The sequence below is a fragment of the Lissotriton helveticus genome, chromosome 11 (genome assembly GCF_964261635.1).
Source record: "Lissotriton helveticus chromosome 11, aLisHel1.1, whole genome shotgun sequence".
NCBI classification, from domain to species: domain Eukaryota; kingdom Metazoa; phylum Chordata; class Amphibia; order Caudata; family Salamandridae; genus Lissotriton; species Lissotriton helveticus.
In genome coordinates, this window is record NC_136072.1 from 67,043,756 (window position 1) to 67,067,387 (window position 23,632).

Genomic DNA, 23,632 nt, shown 5'->3' on the forward strand with positions numbered 1-23,632 from the left:
ATGCAGGTTTACAGAATGTGCTGGAACCAGTCCTGAAGATTTCACAAATTCCATCTAGGTTGTGCACGTTCAAGGTTCGGTGAGGCCACATCGATTTTCAGGGTAATCAATGATTATACAATTGAGTTTCCATTCACTTCTACATTTATGAATGGGTCTCAACCAACGGGGTCGACCTGGAAATCTTGCACCTGGACCGGGTAACCCTTGATCTAGGCGCTACTATCCACGCAAATCAACACAAAGAAACTATGGCAAGCGACTAGGGCAACTAACTTTGTCCCAATAGCAAAACATCTTGTGAACACTGGGTGAATATTCTTGGTGTACCACTGCCCTATATAGCGGACACTTAAGACAAAATATCTTTTTGGGGAGGTTAATTTCTACCTCTTTTCCCATCAACTGCTATGTTAAAAGTGGATTTCTAATACTCCCCTCAAAAACACTCATTACTGCTTTTGGCCTTTTTTGTTTACATGTAACCTTTTACAGCAAAACAGATAAATGTATCAAATTCCCTTCAAGGAGTATATTTCTTCGTTTCCCTTTTCTGTTTTTATTAAATTATTTTTGCATTTAGTTATTAATTTTCTATTCTATATAAAGCAACTTGGTGCGGACATTTAGGCACATTTGTTTGTTAACTCTATTTTTTACGCGTTGTTACATAACATGCCTAGAGCATTACTCCCTGAGATTTATCAAGCTAGTTACCACGTAGAGAGCCAACAATATCCTTATTGGAAACAGGTTTTTACTTTTGTGGGTCCCTCTGATCAAATTGTGTTCAGGGAGGGGCCATGGGGTTGTGGGAAAGGCCAGGGGGTTGTGGGAGGGGCCATGGGCTTGGAGGAGGGGCCAGAGGTTGGGGGAGGGGCCAGGGGGTTGGGGTGAAAACAGATTATTCAGATCCATCCCCAAAGAGGAAGGATATTTAGGTGCAAGAGGGAAATGGGAACGAGGAAGTAGGAATACTGGAAACTGAAGCTGCCGTCTGGTGTCGAAAATGTTGATATTTGTTTGAGGAAACTACTCCAAAAGAAAGGCGCAACAAGAACTAATATAACACAGGGACATATTTCCCAATTGTAGCATCACACCTCAAAGTTGTTAGCTTATCCTGGGCCGGTATTAGTGCTTGAGATGTGTAGAAATGCTTTTGACTCAGAGCAGAAAACTTGCAAAAGCAACATTGGCACTGTATCACACTTTCCATTTCCATTTAATACCAATCTTCCAAGATCACCAACCAGTCTTGAAAAGAGTTCCTGCAAACAATACCGGAATCCCTTTCAACATCACAGGCCGAGAGAGGGAAGAGCCCAAGAAAGGAAAATGATGGAAGGAGAAGAGCTCTTCTTTTATCTAAAATGCCCAAATGTCTGCTGGGCTCCAACAATGCACGGAAACTCTTGTCAAACAAGGTCCACCTTTATAAAAGAAGGAAAAGTTCACAGTTTTGCATAAACAGCCCAAATCAATCCCAAAAAGGTTTTGTAAAGAGAGAAACAATAGGGTGGGTTTTCCCTTTTAGGAATCTGATTGTGTCCTCCCAGATGTGCTTTAATACCACTTCCACTCCCAAAGGGATTGTCCGATAGCCCTTAGGCAGGAGAACGCCTCTTTCCAATGCCCAGAGGGCAGCTTCGCCATTCCAGAGGTCCTCTCGCGAGCTCTGGCTCGACCGCTCTGGTCCTGGAGGAGAAGCACGGTCCATCTACGTCGGATGCGTCTCATTTGGTTTTCTTTTTACCCTCTGGGGTTCTCTCGTCCGAAGGAGGCACCTCAGGCTCTGGCACGGTAGGATTGCCATACCAGAGCTGTAGCAGGAGGATGGCGTGGCAGACGTGCAGCGCAGCGGAGCTGGAGATGGTGGACGGGTAGGTGTTCCAGCAGAGTTCAATCAGGCCCAGGATCAGCACCCTGTGAAAAGAGGAAAGATCAGGCTAGAAACAGGGTCAGGTCCCTCCAGGCTGAGCATAAATGGTCAACATCCTCAACCACGCTAGTAGACAGTGTCTGCCCCACCCAGAAAGGCTATGGAACAGGGTCAGCTCCCTTGGAGAACCTAAGACACAGTCTTGCTAAAGAAACAATATCCCAACTGGTATTATTGTCTAGACAGTTAAACATGCATGCAGAAAGCATTGCGAGAACAGAAATAAGGAGACTCAAATTGTGTTAGAACGTGCACATGGCATCGTATATTAGGGAACAAAATTATAACAGTCACTGGCTCTTTCCTTTACACCTTCCACCCCCCGTCCGGAGCATTCTACCCAAGTGTCTTTGCTTTCACTTGCGCTCCCTTTCCCTGACGCTCCTCCTACTCCTTCCCATCCTTTATTTCTTCTTTCCTTCCCCGTACAGCACAGTTTTTCTGAAATACAACCCAGTCCTGATGAAGATCCTGAATTACAAGGATCGAAACGTCGTCGACCCCTCAGCTCATTAAATGGTGCATTCCCCAGTTTGGCTCATCTGAATCATACTTGCTAAAAAGAATACTTACCTGAGCATTGTAACTGAATTTGAGCCATATGAACCTTCCTATTCACTGTATATAGTGAACACATTTCACACTGCGCCGTTCACGCTGAACACAATTGTCACTTGCGTCGCCATCCATATGTCACTTGCACATACCCAGCACCAAGTACAATTCGGGTTGTTTTGTTATTTATTCATGTACAGTGCTGATACAACTGTTTTTTCTACTGTTATAATTTTGTTCCCTAATATGCGATGCCATGTGCACGTTCTAAAACAATTTGAGTCTCCTTATTTCTGTTCTTGCAATGCTTTCTGCATGCATGTTTAACTGTCTAGACAATAACACTAGTTGGGATATTGTTTCTTTAGCCTGATTACCTACCCTGATCCCAACGTGGTCTATGGGTCATACTCCTGTAGTTGATTACTATAAGACACAGTCTTGGCATCCTCCGGAAACCATAGAATCAGACCGTAAGATGTCTCGGATACATGTTCAGCTCTCTCACAAAGGGTGAACAGTGTCGTAATAATTTTAGGACACAGGTTCAGTACCCTAAGGAAGCCTCAGACAGTCATCCCCCTCATGAAGCAGTAGGCAGTGTCAGCACCATCAAAAAGCTTAGGATAGATGTACAGCTGCCTCTAAGAGGCTGACGCACAGTCAGAACACCTGTAAAGCCTAAGACACAAAGTCAGCCGTAAAGAATACAAGTCAGCGCCCTCATAGCACCCAGCATCAGTATCCCATGACTCCTAGGACGAGTACCTACAGGTAGCCTTGGACTCAAGCTCATAACCTTCAGGGAGCTTAAGGCACAAGACAAGAACAACGGCCTGGAAGCCAAACACGGTCATAACCTTTAGGCCGGCTAGAAGACACTGTCAGAACACTATGCATGGAAGCGAGACAGTATCAGCACTCGTAAGCAAGCTGGCATACATGGCCAGCACCCTAACAGGCTGCCGATACAGGATCACCAACCTCAGGAAAGCTAAGACAGCACTAGCACCCTTGGGAATGGTATGACAGTGCGACAGTGCGACAGTGCCCGCACAGTGGCCAATATACATTTTCAGCACCTTTAAGAAGCCTCCAGCAACATCTGCACCTTTAAGAATGATAGGGAACACTGCCAACAGCATAAGAAATGCTGGGAAACAGTCACAGCCATCTTTACAGGTTGTTACCTGGTGCACATACTCAGAAGACTGCACCACAGGATCAGAAGCCTCAGAAAGACAGGGTCACAGGGATGTACCAAACGGGAAAAAAAGGATGCAGGCCTACATCCTAAGGAAGGCTGGGACTTAGGGTACCCACCCTCAACCTTCACCCATTCTAAATAGGTAACCAACTGCACTCAATTATCTAAGGAAATATTTTTAGAAAACTCTTTTTTGAATGGGTGTTGAAGAGCGAGGAAGTTTCACCCCATGTTTTCTCCTGCCACAGTTCCACTACCCCCCTCCCCTACATTCCCACCCCCCAAATAGTGGTTTCTATCATTACAGTCCCCTCCATTACATTAGGGCAACAATTAATCCTATACCTATAATGACTTCTGGCCACCAGGACACAATCTCCCCAAAAAGAGAACTTAAATTCCTTCCAAACACCCCTTCCACCCTCGTCTACTTCCTCACTTCCCCAGAGGTCACATACTTGAGGAGGTGTGCAAGCTTCTTCACCGGGGAGCACCACAGAAGGTACGGAAGAGTATGGAAGTACCAGACGTAGAACTGGTAGTGCAGCGAGCGACTGAAGCAGACGCCAATGAAGTTTGAGGTGAAAAGAACAAATATGATTTCTGTAAGAGAGTCAAGGACGAACACAGTTGAACCAGGAGTAAAGCAAACCAAGAAATGTTTCAGCGTGCAAACCAACCACCCGACATACCCGCCAATCATTTGCACACATGGCCCCTGTTAAACGCAACTACCCTAAAAATATTTTTAGATAGTATCAAATCTGCATCACCTAGGGATCCTGTGCCCTTTTCCACGCTCCCGCAGCTGGAAACGCCATCTTTGCTCGTGGTCATGGATCTCCTAAATGTCTCCTTGCAGGAAGCCAAAGTCCCGCCTGACTGGAAACATGCCATGGTACTCCCTCTCCTCAAAAAGGCCAATGCTGACCCCGATTTAACCTCTATCAGCCCATCTCGCTGCTACCGGCTTTCTCAAAGATTTTTAGAGAAACATGTCCATGCACAGCTCTCTCTGTTTGTAGAAACACAAAGGTTTCTTCATCCCTCCCAATCGGGTTTCAGAGCTGGTTTCTCAACAGAAACCACCCTGTTGGGGGTAACGAAAAGACTGCGCCGCCATCTGGACGCGGGAGACACTGTGGCTCTCATTTTGCTGCATTTAAGTGCAGCATTTGACACGGTTTCTCACACCGTGTTAATTAAAACTTTAAGATCGTTGGGCATATGCGGTTCAGCTCTGAAATGCCTCCTCTCTTTTCTCACAAATCGCACCTTTCAAGTTTTTCCCCCACAGCTCCTTCCGATATCTACTCATTTGCCCATGGGGTACCTCAAGGCTCCATCCTTAGCCCTCTACTTTTTAATTTATACGAAAGACCCTTAGCCGATGTTACAGAAGAGTCTGGGCTGACCCTGTTTTCCTATGCGGACTCCCACCAAATAATTTTCTCTCTCTCCATGAAGAGCACGGCCGGGCTTTCTCCCCTTCAGTTGGGTCTGAGCAAAATCGCATCATGGATGCAATCAAATTACCTCAAACTCAATGGTGAGAAAACCGAGGTCCTCATACTTGGGAAAAACAAGGAACTTTGGGGCCCTCATCACAGGCCCTGTGAGATGGGTGCTCTTCCCACACCCGCCTGCAAAGTTCGCAACTTGGGCATCACCATTGAGGATTCGCTCAGTATGCACTCCCAAGCGGTCATGGTAGCTGCCACATTTTACCATCCTGAAGTGGCTAAAAAAGGTCATCTGGATGCCACCAGAGCCCACTCAGAAAACTCTAGGCCATGCATTGATCACTTCAAGGATGGACTAGGGAAATGTTCTCTATTTGGGCTCAAACAAGGAGGTGACTCGCAGGCTGCAGATGGTCCGGTACACCGCTGCAAGGCTTTTGTGCCGGGTCCCTAGAGCCACCTCTATCTCCTGCCATCTACGAGACCTGCACTGGCTCAGAGTGGAGAACTGAATCAAGTTCAAAGCCCTGAGCTACAAGTTTAAAATCAAAATAGGAGTTGCCCCTCAATACCTTCAATCAATGGTCCGTCAATACGTCCCTCCTCGTAACCTTGTAAGTCGTAACCTCCTCGTAACCTCTGCTCATCCACTCAGGGGGAAGTTTTCCGTTCCTAAAATTAAACTATCTTGGATGGATGGAAGGTCATATACATATCTAGGCCCCTCACTTTGGAATGCCCTGCCCATAGCTCTCCGAAACGAAACAGAATACGTCCAATTTTGCAAATAATTGAAGACGTGCCTTTTTAACCAATAACCTGTAAGCCTTTTTTTCGAACACAGCCTCGGATCTGCTTTTGTGCCGGGAAACCCTTTTTGGGTAGCTGTTGCGCATTATAAATTTAACAAATAAAATAAATAGACCTGCAGAGTAACAAAACATGCTCCTCCCTGTACTTGTCTGTGGTGATGGGGCATGTCCCTCAAGTACTGAACATTCAACCAGGTCTACTCTGGATGGGACAAAGAATAAATATGGCCCCCTTTGATGTTATCTCATTGATGGCGGAAAATCCTGACATGGGACAGTCTATCCCTCACAATCCACCACTCTGATCACAGTAGATTTCATGTCCAACTCATAAATAAAGATGTGTGAGGATTTGCAATACAACAATATATCAATATGGCACTACGACAATATATCAAGACAGCAATATGATTATACGCAATACGATAGTACGAAGGTTAGCTCCAGTTAGTGCATCTTGCCACCTCAGGTTACATCTACGTGGTGTAGTTTGCCTCACCCATTTCTTATCACATTCCCTTTTCTTCATTAGGTTTCCTTCTTTGGCTGTCTTCTATGAAACCCTCTCAATGACAATTTAATAGGACTGATCTTTCTTCACCACCACAATTTAATGGCAATCCTTCTTCCTCACCGGTGTTGTTTCTATAGCTCTCATTGATGACACCCGGCCTGGGTCAAGTCATAGGACTGACCTCTCTACCACACCATGTTCTTTCATCTGTCCCTCAACATCAGCAGTGTTATTTTCTAATCTCTCCCAATGATTTCAGCCTTGCGCCACCTTGTAGAATGAGCCAACGCCTATTACACTGCTATAAAAGGATACTATTAGCCGTCAGGGGCTCCGGTGGATTCTTTCTCGATACTGGGTACTTCAAGAGTGACAGGATGCCCTCGTTAGACCTGAAAAGAAAAAAAATACAGATCAACTGTAGGTATTAGATCCAGCCTTCAAAGTGTCTGCATCATCCCTTAGTCCACTCGTTCAGAACATGCACTCAGGTCGCTGTATTTCAAAAGGCTTCATACAGGTGAAAGAAGAAACTACAGTAGTAAGAACTAGTTGATTACCTGTAGAAAAGAGTTTCGCTGATGGAAACTATTTTAGATTCACATGGTGTGCATGTTTCACCCATCTTGTGTTGTGGTTGTGTCCAGAAATTTGCTTCAATAGAATTAAAGTTTTACTGTTGGGAATGAACCTCAGACGGAGAATCAACTATAGCTGGAGCGAGTATACGAAAGAATGGCAAAGTTTGCAGGCCCAAGTGTTCGTGAAAGCCTGCGGTGGATTCAAGCTTCATTAACAACACACTTGTGTAAGACATTTTGTCAACAAGATGTATCAATAAAATCAAAAGCGGATGGAACAAGTTACAGAAATCCCACAGAAGGACAGCCAGTTTCGGTAGCATCAACCGTCTGCATTTTTCCTTAAACACTGGAATTCACACCTCTGAGTGTAGTCTTAAAATTGGCCATTTCAAAGCTCAACCACAACAATACCCTACACCTGATGTTGGTCAAAGTACAGGTGCCAAAGGTTCACAAACACTTGTTCTGCAAGGTCAAAGGATGTGGGGGCAGTTTATAATATACCTGGTCACTTGATTGACACTTATTGGCTGCTAGCACTGCATGCAATTGCCCAGGTTCGGTCCACAAACCTTGGAGGGAGGAATCAATATTCAACCTCATGGAAGGATTGTAGTCCAGCCATCCTCATGACACCCAAAACCTTCTTTCTGGATTATTGGAAACACTTTGTAAACTCACTGGTTGACTGAAATCACATAACCCACTGTAATACCTACTACACCTTCGAAGAAAGAGATAAGGTGTTTATTTTGTAACATGAGCTAAGAATTCTCTCTCTCTTTCTCATCCACCTCAGGAGAAACTGGTAAATTTCCAGATCTGTCAGAATAATGGAGCGGTGCACTCCCTGGACAGTATTATGTTAAGAAGCTCGATCAGTTTCTTCGTTGAGTCAATCTTTATTTTAGAGAATCCATATGATTGTTAAAATACATCAGCCAACGCGTTTCGTTCATGGATTGAACTTCGTCAGGGCAAAGTAGATGTAGGATGGAGACGCAACTAGTGTGCTCTTTAATATAGAAAACGCAGTCTTCAATAAAATCCATTCACAAATGTGGGGTGGCCTCCTTGATAAGGGCCGGCAGAGAAAAACCCGAAATGTGGGTCTCTGTGTATCAGCTACCCGTACAGAAGACAGAACATACAACGAAGAAACTGATTGAGCTTCTTTATCAACATAATACTTTCCAGGGAGTGCACCGCTCTATTGTTCTCACAGTTTTGTTTTCCTGCCTGGCGGGTGGCATCCCACAACGGCGGGTGCAGGAGCTGATTGTGCACACCAACCACCAACTGACACTAAAAATACCAAACTGGGGAACACGCTGAGGATAGTGCTGTCTTTGGAGTCCGCCGTTGGTTCTTTGTTTCATTAAATTTCCAGATCTCAATCTATTTAGAAAAAGATTATCCTAAAACTCATCCGGATTTAATTTATAGCGCAGCACTTGCGCAGCTACAATCACCATCTTGAATGTTCTCCATAATGTTGTATGTATAGGCGGTCTCGAACATAAACAATATATGTTCTGAAACCACTATGCTGCTTTTTGCTTTGATCTGTTTGCAGCACCCTCATTGAAAACCACCTCTCAAATGATGTGCAACACGTATGTTTGAAAACTTCCCTACTCACTTTGTGTCGGAAAGCTTCTCCCTCAAGGCTCCGTGTTCTGCCAAGTTCAGAAATTTGCAACTTTTCGTACGCTTTCCAGCCAATGACACTGCCATCTATTGTGAAACCAGACTGCACTAAACCATCTGATTAGAGAAGAAAGGAACATAGCCAACAGTTCCTTTCTGCTCATGCGAAGACGTTGATGCATAATCCCTATCTTTGGGGAATGTAATCAATTCTCCAAGTTAAATAGTACCAACCAGTACCATGAATTTTATGGACATTTTCAAATAGATCTATTCTAGATCTACGTTCATATAACATATCTTACTATGTCACCAGGGCTTATTCTGCCCACAGATGTTTTTGTAAAGGATCATCACTGACTTTCTTTGAAGGTTATTTGTGGGTCCTTTTACCACAAACTGCTTGTGGGCCATCACCCACAAGACGTGTAGGTGTATCTCTGTGGGTTGGTTTATATTATGTTAAAATGGTGAGCCGTCAGTCGTGTCAGAGAAACAGGACAACCAGCTTTGAAATGGGATGAAGTTGCTCACTAGCTTGTCAACTTTCTATAAGAACAGTCTGGATTATCCTATACTTACCCACCCATACCATTTCCGGGCTCTTCCTTGAACTGAAGAGAACACATCTGATTTTCCAACTGACTCAATCACGCTACAACAACACTCTTCTGTGGATACGCTCCAAGGTCGTACCCAGGTGAACATACAAGGAGTGTGTCGCTGTCAAACTCTGTAAAACTGGACAGTGAGCAAAGTTTACGGTTGTATGCATCTTTCTTTTATCCCACTTTCTATGTGCAAGCGCATGTCAGTTTCAATAGTTTTTTAAAATGTTCAAAATAATGAACAATGGGTGGATGCGTCCACCAATCAAACACTCCCCTGAACCAACCCCTATTGCATCTCTACACCCCTAATCTCCAGGATCAACCCCAATTCTCGTTCAGGAAATGTACATTATCAATCTTATAACATTTCCGACCATGAGACAATATATAAATTAGACAGTTTGTACTTCTCACTCTAGACGTCTACCATGGTATCGATTAGCTAATACCCTCAGCCTCCCACAGCCCGGTCACTCTGGAAAGATACATTTTAAGTAATCAAGTACGGGCGAGTGCCATTTATGAAATAAACAATTCAAACCTAGATTGCGATGCACCAGTTTTTTGAGGCCCAATAACGTCAAGAGCCTCTGTATATACATTTACAGTTAGAAATACAATCTTGAAATTTAGAGTGGGCCTGAACCCATGCAACACAGATTGGAAGATAAAATCCGCTATGATGAATGAACAAGGCTTTTGCACATGTGGATTACAAGTGAAATGCAACGGCCCACAGATTCTGTTAGACTGCTTGTGGTTCTTAGAAGAGGGAAAATATTTTGAAACCCCTTTTTATTGTCTATGAAATCTTTAGTAGGGCTCAAGCGCTTAGTTTGCTGATAAATATGAGATTTTTAAATGTGAAATGTGCAGATTTTTAATTGCTATACAGGAGTCATTGAAGGAATTGGTTATATAATTTAAAAAGGGCGGGGCAGAAATGTGATGTCACCAATATTTGGAGATTCCCCAGGCCCTTGTTATTTAGGGTGGATGTACAAATGTATACCTAATGTACAGGTGACTCCTTCTCCTTGCCAAATGATGAACTAGATACTCCCTATGGTTTGGTCGAGTTCCTTTTGTCGATTTTACCAGGATTGTATTGTGTTTTATACTGTTTTTACGGTTACAGGGTCTGTACAAATCAAATTTTAATTGTATGTATTGCAGCATTTTCTTTTTATGGCTATATATGCCAAATAAAAATATAATAAACAACAACATATACATTTTCAGCGTCAGTATTTGATTCTTACGCTAGAGACAATGTAACTTCTTTAGCCGCTAATAGTGGAGAAGTGTGGCTCACTGGTTAGAGCGGCAGACTCTGATGCAGAGGTCTGGCCCGGACCAGGGTTCAATTTCCGTCGCGGCAGGGTCTTGGGCTCAATGTCCCCGGACCCGATAATTCTCTCGCCTCGGTGCCTACTCTAATCATGGGTCCCACGCTGCAACTCTGGGCAATAGCTTGCTTAATCTCCACACCAGCCCTACCGCTAGGATGCCTGGCTTCACCTTGGGGTGCCCAGGAGTGGGCACCTCACAGGAACAGACTAGGACGGGTTCCTCAGCGGCACAGTGCGGTGACACACTGGCTAGTGTAACTAGGCGCTTTATAAGCTCAGTATTATTATTATTTTAGTAGATGGAAGATAGTTTTACCTCAACTTGAATGTATGGGGTATATTTGAAGCACCAGGCATCCCAGGATGATTGTCCCTGTCCATTTTTCCACCGAAATCGCACCCCCTCAATTTCCTTCAATCGCATCTATCCAACCAGGCATTTCCAGAGGATGCGGACGCAAGCCTTTGTAAGTACAATGACTGTATGGTGGAGACCTCTGTGACTCCCACAAATGCAAGCATTAATGTATTTCGCTGCTGTAGGTGTTTTCTGTTGTCAACCTCTTTTCACTGCTAACTCTTCTTTCCCACTCACTAGATGCCCTCCTTCACTTCTGGTTTATTCAGTATATGTTAGACTATGCTCTCATAAAAAAGCCCTCAACAGTATTACGCTTCCCACAAAAAACAGATATCAGTGCACAGGAGTACGCACCTGTTCCATTGGTAGATCGCGAACAGTAGCAACACAGCCAGGTGCAGGGCGAGCAGTGCCAAGTGGAAGCGGCGGCTCAGGAAGATGGCCTCCGGGAGGAAGCGCCAATTCACAGTCCACTTAAAGAGGAACTGGCGACCCAGGTCGAAAGACTGAACCAGGTAACCGGAGGGGTTCTCCAAGAGGAAGGGCAGACCAAGCACCAACTGTGGAGATATAATGCACAAGTCAACCAGGCCTATGCCAGGGGGCAACATTTCTGCAAACCAATCCAGAACTCAATGACATACCATGTGCCATGGATGAATCAAATTCCAGAGACAGCAGAAGTGACATACACCCTTTGACCCTCAATGACACAGCATAGTTGTCCCTTTCCCTCAATCTTCTCCCCTCAACTCAGGCTGGGGATGGCATGGTATATTCATACCAGAAAGTTAAAAAAACATAAAAGACTTAAAACTCTAGTAACTTTCTGCTCCTGGAGCTTAATTCATGACACTGGATATCAACTGTACCAAGGGCAGTGGCTTTGGATGTCAAACAACTAGCCAATGGTAGCACCTGCGGGCTTTGGCTATGTGCCGCTCTACTTAAATGAAACAAATACCAAGGTGTTGGCTGGAATGCCTGAATTAATCTCACCCACAGTAGATGTGCAAGTCAGCATTCCAGGGCATCCTTTTTTGCCCACCATGCCACTAAAGACAGAGGCCTACCTTATGCAAATCTGTCCTGGCCATGCTCCTCAAGCAAACAATCTATCCTGAAATGGCAGGCAATACCCACCCCCCTTCAGAAGGGAACACAAGCAACCGCAGACCGGTTTCAGCCCATATGTGCCTCACCAGTAGGGTGCAGCTTGGGTCTAATGGCACAGTGTGCACGGGGTCTGGTCATACTCGTCAAACCTCGGGCCTAAACTACAATAAACAAGGTTATGAACGGAATGCTTGAACATATTTCAGCCAATGGCGATTGCTCAGGGCTGCATTACAGTCCATTGTTTTTGCCCACAACGCCACTCTAGATGCCTGCCTTTTGTAACTCAATAGTGAGCCTGCTCCTGATGGGCACAGTTCATCACCAACTATCAGACAAGGCCCCCTCCAGAAGGAAAGACAAGCAACCCCCTTCCATTTTCATCCTAGCGATTGCCAGTGGCTGCGACTCATCCCAGCATTCCCCCATCACTTTGCTCTTGTTGCAGTAGATGCCCCAGGTGCGGCGGCTATACCCAGGCGTGGGTCTCTTGCTTCCTGTGCCACAGGACTCAAGCTAATTTAACTGACAAGACCTGCATAGTTTGAAACTTATTTGGGATTGCGTGTGTTCCAGTCTGGAGGGCACTTCGCCTGGCAATGCGGGCTGGACTGTTTCGATTGGAGCAAGATCAAGACTTTCATATGACTGCTCTCCGTATAGTGTGGCATAGTGGGGTGAAAAAAGATGGACTGAGATGCAGCCTTAGTGACCGCCAGTGGCTGTGCTTCATTCCAGCACTTTATCCGTCGCTTTGTTCAGGTAGCCTCTCTGCTCCATGTTTCTTCATTCACAGATTTTCTTTTATTCCAGTACTTGGGCTTAGACGCACAAACCTCCATCAATGACCCTTAATTCTACACGGCACTGCCCTCGGCAATTCTAGCATGGACTCTTACAGCAAGGCCTCGGTAATCTCCTAAACGGCAGCTTCCATTTCTAATTCACTGCTTGGACCTACACGGAGCTAGTCAATGCACCTCAATCCAGACATGCAGCACCCCTGGCACTCCACATCCTGGGCACATCCATAGCTCCCTCAATGAATGAATGAATGAATGAATATACAATTTTTAAAGCGCTAACTTAGACCAAGGGCATCAAGACGCTGAATGCAGAGCAATATGCAGGCGAACGAGGTCACCCTCAAACCAACCTCTCAGGGAACAACCAGGTCTTTAACCCCTTGGGCGCGGCCGCGATTCTGCGCCTGTGAGGCACATTCCAATCGCGGGTGCGGTCATGACGGCCGGGAGCCGTCATCAGCATGGTAGGGGTTAAAGTCTTTCGGAAGAGTGAATGTGAACATTGGATACATGGATCTTAGTCATGACATGTAGTATGTATGCCAAATAAGCCTGGGCACCAAAATAAAAGTGGCCCCCAATAGCCAACCATATAGCTAAAAAAGGCCCCCCGTTTGCAAATGAGGCCAGTTTTGAATTGGCTAAAATACGCTGTATGGGTATTTTGCAAGGTATGGGAGACTGCATGGATTTGTGGTTGCTGCAGACAATGTTTGTGGTAACATCAGGAAAATGAACAGCATACCCAGCCCAACTGGCTATAAAAAAAAGTCACATGAACTGCTAAAGAAACGGCACACACACTGATCTGTACGACTAGCCCATTGGTCACCACCTGTTTGCCCTATAGGACAGTCAGACCCTGTTCTCTGCTATTTCAATACGGATGTGACATGCGCAGTTCCATTACCGATATATGACCATATCTTTTCTGACCTGCAGCAACCCTCGAAATGTTAACATTGCTCAGCCAACAAACCAGAGCTTTCACATCCGTTGCTCATAATGAACTGGGATGGGATGAAACACAGCAAGGAAGATGTGCATGAACCCTATAAGCAATTCTGGGAAGACTTACCCAGGGCCTTCCCAGTGCACCGCAAATTTGGCCTGCACAACTAACTGAAGATGCAGTTCTGTGGATTGCGGGGTGTCCCCCACACCCTGTATTTCAGCATTGCCCGATACACCAGTAAATAAAGACAGCTCTGTAATTGCGCCTCACCCATGGCCTGCACTCACGTTCTTGTACCATTACTCCCAAGTGGTGCATTTCCCTTCAAACCTATGTAGCCATCTCAGATTAAATGCAAGCTATGCCCTGCCTGACTCACCTGCAGGATTGCACAGATAGACAGCTTTGGGATGGTCCGCACAAGCCCAAAGCGGGTGAGCAGAAGGAAGAGAAGGCCAGGGGCGAACAGCAGAATGTTCATCTTCACCGACACTGCCAGGCTGCATGAGAACATAAAAGGAAACTTTACATGTTAACATGTGGGTCGAATCGCCCTCACACAAAGTCGACAGGACATCACGAAGCAACACAACATGGTTTGGGAAGCATGCGATCCTGCAGCACGAAGACACTTGAGCGTTTAAGAGCAGTGGATGGGAGAGTTGGGATCCACGGATGCTCCTATAGTTGTAGCTTTGGCAAAATTCCTGAGCTGGGCATGGATAAACCCAAGCCTAGTTACAGTCACAATGAGGTCATGTTATTTCAGTGTGGCACAATTAACTATTTTTTTTTAGCACTAATGATTGTCTGGTTTTATACGGTATTTATTGGTTTTTAGCAGTCCTCTGTTGTTGACTATTTTTATTTGAAATATACACTGTACCAATTATCGACTGCAGCACTGTTTCGACTGTATATATGGCACTGCGTTTTTATTCCAAAATCTTTTTTATCTACTGTTGTCTGTATTGTCTTTCATGATTACTTTAATATAAATAAAGACATAATTAAATGTTAATGAGATCATGGTCTCCAAAGAGGGGTCAGGGAGGTAAGATCTTAGGCACGTTTGCTTGAATGTATGGATCTTCTCAGGTGCCCCTGGGGGAGAGGTTGTAGATGACCGAGGTCTTCATGAGTGCAGTCTCAGATTAAGGGCGGTTCAAGGATGAAGCATACCACAACAAGTGGGCAAGCCTTCCCCGTTCAATTTGACTGCCCCTTTTAGGTTGGTTAGGCCCTAACTGGTAGCACAACTAGTGCACCTAGCTTAATCAGGCATGTTATGTTATGTTATGTTAGTAGTATTTATATGGCGCGCAGCTGCCCCAGCCAAGGGGCGTCCCGGCGCCTGATCAAGTACCACAACACAACAAGTCAATACTGGGAAAGGAAGAGAACTCACTACACTTCATCTTTTTGTGGTATTCAGTGATTTTCCAGAGGGTGTGCGATGGGGTACCTCCACCTCTTCCTTTCGGATGATTGAAAATCAGAGTCGCCTGGCACCTGTTTGTTATATCTGACCACTTGTCTGTTCGCTGGAGGGCGAGAGCAGGGCTTAACCCAAGTGCTCTTAAGGGTGTCAGTCAGGGTTGCTTTAAATGGAAGTAAAGCCTCAGAGGAGGCTAGAACAGGGTGAAAAACTCTGGGTTAGAAGATTTTTCTTGACTTCAACAGAAGGCAGCTGTAGATCTAGGACCTCAGACACAAGTCTCGTCACTACGGCAACTGAAGCAGACTCCTCTGTTGGAGGTACAAGGGGCCAAATCTATGACCGAGTATTCCAGACCATCTTGGGAATGCCAGACTCACACTGAGCGGAACCTAGTATGGGAAACTTCTTCCCGGTTTCCACACAGAGCATAGTATATGTTCACAACATCTATTTTCACAAGCCCATTAACCCCTTGGGTGCCGCCGCGATTCTGCGCCTGTGTGGCACTTTTATTAAGTGGGCGGGTTCGTGACGGCCCCCGCCGTCATCAGCACTGTGATGCATGACGGCTGGGGGCCGTCATCAGCACCGAAGGGGTTAAGGAGACCAGTTTCTGTTTTTGTCATCGTCTGCATCATTTTCTGTGAATGGCATTTTCAAGTAACATCCCTATAAATGACCTGAAGAATCAAAGAGGCGCGTCTCAATGCTAGATATCAAAATCAATCACGAGCGAAGGAAATGTAAATGCTTGTGTAAGAGGAGGAAGGGGTGGGAGGTTGTCAATCATTCACTCAGGCTCATCCCTTGCCACTCATAAGCTCACCTGAAGAAAAGGCAGCCCAGGGACCAGCGGTCCTCCAGGAAGAAGTTAATGGCGAAGAAAAGGATGACCATGGCCACTGGGTCGTTGAAGAGACGCAGCATGAAGATAGAGTGGATGCGGTAGGAAGCGCAGCACATGAAGAAGAAGACGTATGGGGGCACCTGTTAGAAAACAGAGGCAATGAGGATGTTTGGAGCAGCAACAAGGAAATATGGGCTGAAGAGAAGAAATGAAAGAATGTGAGAAGCAGCAGAAATCAACAAGAGTCAACAGGAGGTAATGAGAGTCAATGAGATTAAAAACAGCAAAGAGAAGATAATTAAAGGTCAAAGAAGAAATGAATGTGAACAAGCTAGAACGGCTAATGAAGAGACACTGACCGTCACAAAGAAGCAACAAAATGTGCTGAAGGAAACAAAAGGCAAAAGTAAAGAACAGGCAAGGAGTAGGAGCAAAAGGAAAAAGAAGTGAAGAGGAAACAGAAGGCAACAGAGTGGCAACAAAAGAATACCATTTTCATGCAGAGTTAATGGAAGGTAACAGGAGGCAATATGGAAACAAAGATAGACAATCTTAAGACAATCTTCTAAGCGACTAACAGGATGATTCAAGTGTTGCAAAACCAAACTTGTAAAAATGACCTGCAACATCAACACCAACAAACACCAAATTATTGAGCAGCTATTTTGAATAACCTCTGAATAGGAGGTCTGTGTAACTTGGAAAGCTCATGTATTGTTAAAGCATGACATTTTATTTTGGGTTACTTCCCTAAAAGGTAGCAAAACCTAAAGGATGTATTATATCTTATTAACAGTTGAGCTGCAAGCACATTATTTGTGCAGCAAAATGTGAGGGCAGTAACTGGGTGTCCAATGAGTCCCGACCAGTGGAAGGTCCAGCCGTAAATCTTGATGCCAACAGAAAGACTGAAGCAAACGTACAAGCGGCATCCAATCTCCCACCAGGAAGGCCGTCCACCATCTGCACCAGGCAGGTTGGACCTGTGATTAAATCTGCATCCACACTGACACAGCAGCATTAGTATGTGCATGGAGAAGTTTCTTGCCTTAGGTATACTTGTTTCCCTTCCAAGCCTTCAGTGCAGTAAAACTTCTGAACTTTCTGTTGTCTAACGGATTGCCTGTCTGGGGCTTAATACTCCTGTAAAACTACCCTGTAATCAGAGAAAAGATTGTCCCTGTGTTTGTGATGGAAGAAGACCCCATGGCTTCCCAGGTTAGTCTTCTCTCTAGAGCATCTGCCACTCACATTGCACAGGTCTAGTTGAAAAGTGAAGGTAAATAAATAATAATAATTCCTATGTGTAAAGAGCGAACATATCACCCTTAAAGGTTTCAAGGCGCTGGGGGCCGTCGGAAAGATTAAGTGAGCTATTGCCCAGAGTCACGGGATGCGGAGCTGCCACCATGCCAGGGATCGAACCGTGAACCCTACACTCTGGGGTCAGCCAATCTGGCCACATCACTTCCCAACAGGGACAGCAACAAATTCAAATCTGTGTGTGGCTGCTATTACGATGGCTCATGTTTTAACCTCCCCAGTATGAGCAGGTAGAGAAGCCATTCCCATTAAATGATTAGAAATAGGTAAAGCAGGTTATTTCATATATAAAAACAAGTCAACTAGCAGCCTAGGCTGCATTAGCAACAAGCATTAGTTAGTCATTGCTGAAATGGTGAACACGCCTATATGATAATCAAAATACTCATAGTATCCGCCAAATGGTTGATATGGTTGGCTCAGATTACTTCACACTGGGTTAACATTCTTTACTGTTTTGGATAAACTCTCCATGTTTTTATTTCCCACTGATCATCATTTACTCCTATTTCCCCATACCTATGGTACACATTGAAATTTCTCTGCATTCATAAAAATACCAGAGGCTTGCTAGAAACAACTTGCTACAAAGGCAAGTAATAGGTTATGATAAAGAGAACAGGAGTTAATATAAGAAAGTAACAGCAAAATAGCACACACAAGACTCCGAGGTAAATAGACTAGAGGCCTCAGGTATGGAAAATTGGTAATGAGGATAACGCTTGGAAACATTATTGTATGACAGAATACACAAAATCTGGCAAGAAATTACAGTCATCCGAAGGGATAGCAAGGCAATCAGAAGCTACGAGAAACGACAAAGAAGAAAAATAACGAGAAACCGTAAGACGGAAGCAGAAGAACAGGAGACAGCGAGGCGAGAACGAGAGAAAACACAAGTCAACAAGAATAAACACAAGCATTTACAATGCAACGGTCTCGCCTTTGCAAAAGTTAGCGCTTTTGGCATTGTAAATGACAAATGTTTTATTTATGTGTTGGTTTTGGAAACAGATAAATAAATGGCATTGTCATGAGCAGTAGAGAGTGAGTAGTAGAGAGTGAGTAGTAGAGAGAGTAGTAGAGAGTAATAGTGAGTAGTAGAGAGAGTAGTAGTGAGTAGTAGAGAGTGAGTAGAGAGTAGTAAGTGAGTAGTAGAGTGTGTAGTAGAGAGTAGTGAGTGTGTAGTAGAGAGTAGTGAGTGTGTAGTAGAGACTAGTGAGTGTGTAGTAGAGAGTGTGTAGTAGAGAGTGTGTAGTAGAGAGTGTGTAGTAGAGAGTGTGTAGTAGAGAGTGTGTAGTAGAGAGTGTGTAGTAGAGAGTGAGCAGTAGAGACTAGTGAGTGTGTAGTAGAGTGGTGAGTGTGTAGTAGAGTGGTGAGTGTGTAGTAGAGTGTGTAGTAGAGTGTGTAGGAGAATGTGTAGTAGGGAGTGTAGTAGAGTGTGTAGTAGAGAGTGTGTAGTAGAGAGTAGTGAGTGTGTAGTAGAGAGTGTGTAATACAGAATGTGAAGTAGAGAGATTGAAGTAGAGAGATTGAAGTAGAGAGATTGAAGTAGAGAGATTGAAGTAGAGAGATTGAGGTAGAGAGATTGAATTAGAGAGATTGAGGTAGAGAGATTGAAGTAGAGAGTGTGGAGTAGAGAGTGTGGAGTAGAGAGTGGAGAGTCTGTAGTAGAGTGTAGTAGAAAGTAGTGAGTGTGTAGTAGAGTAGTAGAGAATGTGTAGTAGAGTAGTAGAGAGTAGTAGAGGGTGTGTAGTAGAGTGTGTAGTAGAGCGTGTGTGTAGCAGAGTGTGTAGTAGAGTGTAGTAGAGTGTGTAGTGTAGAGTGTGTAGTGTAGAGTGTGTAGTAGAGAGTGTGTAATGTAGAGTATGTAATGTAGAGTGTGTAATGTAGAGTGTGTAATGTAGAGTGTGTAATGTAGAGTGTGTAATGTAGAGTGTGTAATGTAGAGTGTGTAGTAGAGTGTGTAGTAGAGTGTGTAGTAGAGTGTGTAGTAGAGTGTGTAGTAGAGTGTGTAGTAGAGTGTGTAGTAGAGTGTGTAGTAGAGTGTGTAGTAGAGTGTGTAGTAGAGTGTGTAGTAGAGAGTGTAGTAAGTAGTGACTGTAGTAGATAGTGTGTAGTAGAGAGTGTCTAGTATAGAGTGTGTCGAAGAGAGTAGTGGCTGTAGTAGTGAGTGTGTAGTGAGTGTGTAGTAGAGTGTGTAGTAGAGAGTAGTGACTGTAGTAGAGAGTGTGTAGTAGTGTGTAGTAGAGAGTAGTGACTGTAGTAGAGTGTGTAGTACAGTGTGTAGTAGAGAGTTGTGACTGTAGTAGATAGTGTGTAGTAGAGAGTGTCTAGTATAGAGTGTGTCGAAGAGAGTAGTGGCTGTAGTAGTGAGTGTGTAGTGAGTGTGTAGTAGAGAGTAGTGACTGTAGTAGAGAGTGGGTAGTAGTGTGTAGTAGAGAGTAGTGACTGTAGTAGAGTGTGTAGTACAGTGTGTAGTAGAGAGTAGCGACTGTAGTAGAGAGTGTGTAGTAGAGTGTGTAGTAGAGAGTGTGTAGTAGAGTGTGTAGTAGAGAGTAGAGTGCGTAGCAGAGAGTAGTGACTGTAGTAGAGAGTGTGTAGTAGAGTGTGTAGTAGAGAGTGTGTAGTAGAGTGTAGTAGAGAGTAGAGTGCGTAGCAGAGAGTAGTGACTGTAGTAGAGAGTGTGTAGCAGAATGTGTAGTAGAGAGTAGTGACTGTAGTAGGGAGTGTGTAGTAGAGAGTAGTGACTGTAGTAGAGAGTGTGTAGTAGAGAGTGTGCAGTGATTTGAGTTTTACATCAAATTAAAAACGGGAACGGAACAAACTCATCCTATACATTATTGTGGTAGGTGCCCACGCATATAGGGTTAAATGATGCGTTAGATGCCACAGGTCCCACCAACACGCTTCCTTTATGATAGGAGAATGCCCAACATCGCGGAGATTTGCTCTCTGCTCTTCCCGGATATTTGTATTTTCAAATGTATAATGTTATCCTGCTAAACGAAGACGATGCTCAAACTATAAAAGAAGAGGGTTTCACAGATATGTTAGTCCTTCCGGGCAAACGAAATGACCCAAAGAAAGATCAAGTGACAGTTTAGAGCTCCAAGTGAGTCTTAATAAAATCAGTGTCTGGAACGCATAGCATCAAAAAACGAGCGGGGCATCAAACTGCAGTGTCATTCAATCAAAGCTTCAAGGCTTCTGAGCGCTAGCCGAGAATTATTTTTTGTGAAGCACTAATCACTGTGGAAGGTGCCCCTGCTATCCCAGATGTGAGAAGTCAGTCTGATATGAAAATAAGCAGTATTTGGAATGAATGTATTTGGCAGGGGGAAGGTGGGGCGGCGCAAGACCGTACTGACGAGTGAACAGGAGCCATTTTGTACCGAGTGATTCTGCCTGTGTGCATGTAGACAAACCAGGCAGCAGCATGAGCATGTGATTCGGTAAAATAACAAGCATTTACAATGCAATGGTTTTGCCTTTGTTAAAGTTAGAGCTATTGGCATTGCTCTTGACACTCTGAAGCTCCACTCTGCACTCTGAAGCTCCACTCTGCACTCTGAAGCTCCACTCTGAAGCTCCACTCTGAAGCTCCACTCTGAAGCTCCACTCTGAAGCTCCACTCTGCACTCTGAAGCTCCACTCTGAAGCTCCACTCTGAAGCTCCACTCTGAAGCTCCACTCTGAAGCTCCACTCTGAAGCTCCACTCTGAATCTCCACTCTGAATCTCCACTCTCCACTCTGAAGCTCCACTCTGAAGCTCCACTCCGAATCTGCACTCTGAATCTGCACTCTGCACTCCGAAGCTCCACTCCGAAGCTCCACTCTGAAGCTCCACTCTGAAGCTCCACTCTGAAGCTCCACTCTGAAGCTCCACTCTGAAGCTCCACTCTGAATCTCCACTCTCCACTCTGAAGCTCCACTCTGAAGCTCCACTCCGAATCTGCACTCTGAATCTGCACTCTGCACTCCGAAGCTCCACTCCGAAGCTCCACTCCGAAGCTCCACTCCGAAGCTCCACTCTGAAGCTCCACTCTGAAGCTCCACTCTGAAGCTCCACTCTGAAGCTCCACTCTGAAGCTCCACTCTGAAGCTCCACTCTGAATCTCCACTCTGAATCTCCACTCTCCACTCTGAAGCTCCACTCTGAAGCTCCACTCCGAATCTGCACTCTGAATCTGCACTCTGCACTCCGAAGCTCCACTCCGAAGCTCCACTCCGAAGCTCCACTCCGAAGCTCCACTCTGAAGCTCCACTCTGAAGCTCCACTCTGAAGCTCCACTCCGAAGCTCCACTCCGAAGCTCCACTCCGAAGCTCCACTCTGAAGCTCCACTCTGAAGCTCCACTCTGAAGCTCCACTCTGAAGCTCCACTCTGAAGCTCCACTCTGAAGCTCCACTCTGCACTCTGAAGCTCCACTCTGAAGCTCCACTCTGCACTCTGAAGCTCCACTCTGAAGCTCCACTCTGCACTCTGAAGCTCCACTCTGCACTCTGAAGCTCCACTCTGCACTCTGAAGCTCCACTCTGCACTCTGAAGCTCCACTCTGCACTCTGAAGCTCCACTCTGAAGCTCCACTCTGCACTCTGAAGCTCCACTCCGAAGCTCCACTCCGAAGCTCCACTCCGAAGCTCCACTCTGAAGCTCCACTCCGAATCTGCACTCTGAATCTGCACTCTGCACTCCGAAGCTCCACTCCGAAGCTCCACTCCGAAGCTCCACTCTGAAGCTCCACTCTGAAGCTCCACTCTGAAGCTCCACTCTGAAGCTCCACTCTGCACTCTGAAGCTCCACTCTGAAGCTCCACTCTGCACTCTGAAGCTCCACTCTGAAGCTCCACTCTGCACTCTGAAGCTCCACTCTGCACTCTGAAGCTCCACTCTGCACTCTGAAGCTCCACTCTGCACTCTGAAGCTCCACTCTGAAGCTCCACTCTGCACTCTGAAGCTCCACTCCGAAGCTCCACTCCGAAGCTCCACTCCGAAGCTCCACTCTGAAGCTCCACTCTGAAGCTCCACTCTGAAGCTCCACTCTGAAGCTCCACTCTGAAGCTCCACTCTGAAGCTCCACTCTGAAGCTCCACTCTGCACTCTGAAGCTCCACTCTGCACTCTGAAGCTCCACTCTGAAGCTCCACTCCACTCTGAAGCTCCACTCCGAAGCTCCACTCCGAAGCTCCACTCTGAAGCTCCACTCGGAAGCTCCACTCTGAAGCTCCACTCGGAAGCTCCACTCGGAAGCTCCACTCGGAAGCTCCACTCGGAAGCTCCACTCGGAAGCTCCACTCTGCACTCTGAAGCTCCACTCTGAAGCTCCACTCTGAAGCTCCACTCTGCACTCTGAAGCTCCACTCGGAAGCTCCACTCTGAAGCTCCACTCGGAAGCTCCACTCGGAAGCTCCACTCGGAAGCTCCACTCGGAAGCTCCACTCGGAAGGGGCAAAGATCGGAGCATCACGGAACTAAAACAAATATAAACAAGGCAGTGAGTGCAGCACCGCCTTAGCAGTGGGATAGCAGCCTTGATAACATCGGAGCAGCCCCTGCGCCCGGCCTCAAAACAATAAAGGCAACTCTAGAATGCAGATTTACCTGTATCCCGCAAGTGATGTACGCAGATGGGAAAGAAACAAATAGCAACCTTGGAGAGCTGGCGGGGCAGGCAAACACAGCATGGGGAGACGCAATATAAATAAAATAACAGCTAGTATCAAATTATACAAAAGCCCAACGTAACGAATTGCTCAAAAAAGTCAAACATCATGTGTACATGAAGACGCAATATAAATAAAAAAAAAAAAACAGCCACCAACAGATTAAAGAAAAGCCCCTCCATAGCGGATCGGTAAATAAACTCCAAACGCATCTGTTTATGCAGCATCACACAACCATCGGGAGACGCAATATAAATAAAATAACAGCTAGTATCAAATTATACAAAAGCCCAACGTAACGAATTGCTCAAAAAAGTCAAACATCATGTGTACATGAAGACGCAATATAAATTAAAAAAAAAAAACAGCCACCAACAGATTAAAGAAAAGCCCCTCCATAGCGGATCGGTAAATAAACTCCAAACGCA

At 45.3% G+C, this 23,632-nt stretch overlaps 1 protein-coding gene across 1 annotated transcript in view; it reads right to left on the bottom strand.

The window, feature by feature from the left end:
* Positions 1 to 1,206: 1,206 nt before the first annotated feature.
* The window catches only part of ALG3 (ALG3 alpha-1,3- mannosyltransferase), a 39,084-nt gene continuing 16,658 nt past the window's right edge, over positions 1,207 to 23,632 (bottom strand). Inside the window, exons 4-9 of the mRNA XM_078668003.1 lie at positions 16,196 to 16,356; positions 14,308 to 14,428; positions 11,406 to 11,611; positions 6,809 to 6,885; positions 4,163 to 4,307; positions 1,207 to 1,926 (exon numbers count right to left, since the gene is read on the bottom strand). Coding sequence (XP_078524129.1) covers positions 1,737 to 1,926; positions 4,163 to 4,307; positions 6,809 to 6,885; positions 11,406 to 11,611; positions 14,308 to 14,428; positions 16,196 to 16,356 — 900 coding nt within the window. The 3' untranslated portion in view covers positions 1,207 to 1,736. The remainder of the gene's footprint in view (positions 1,927 to 4,162; positions 4,308 to 6,808; positions 6,886 to 11,405; positions 11,612 to 14,307; positions 14,429 to 16,195; positions 16,357 to 23,632) is intronic.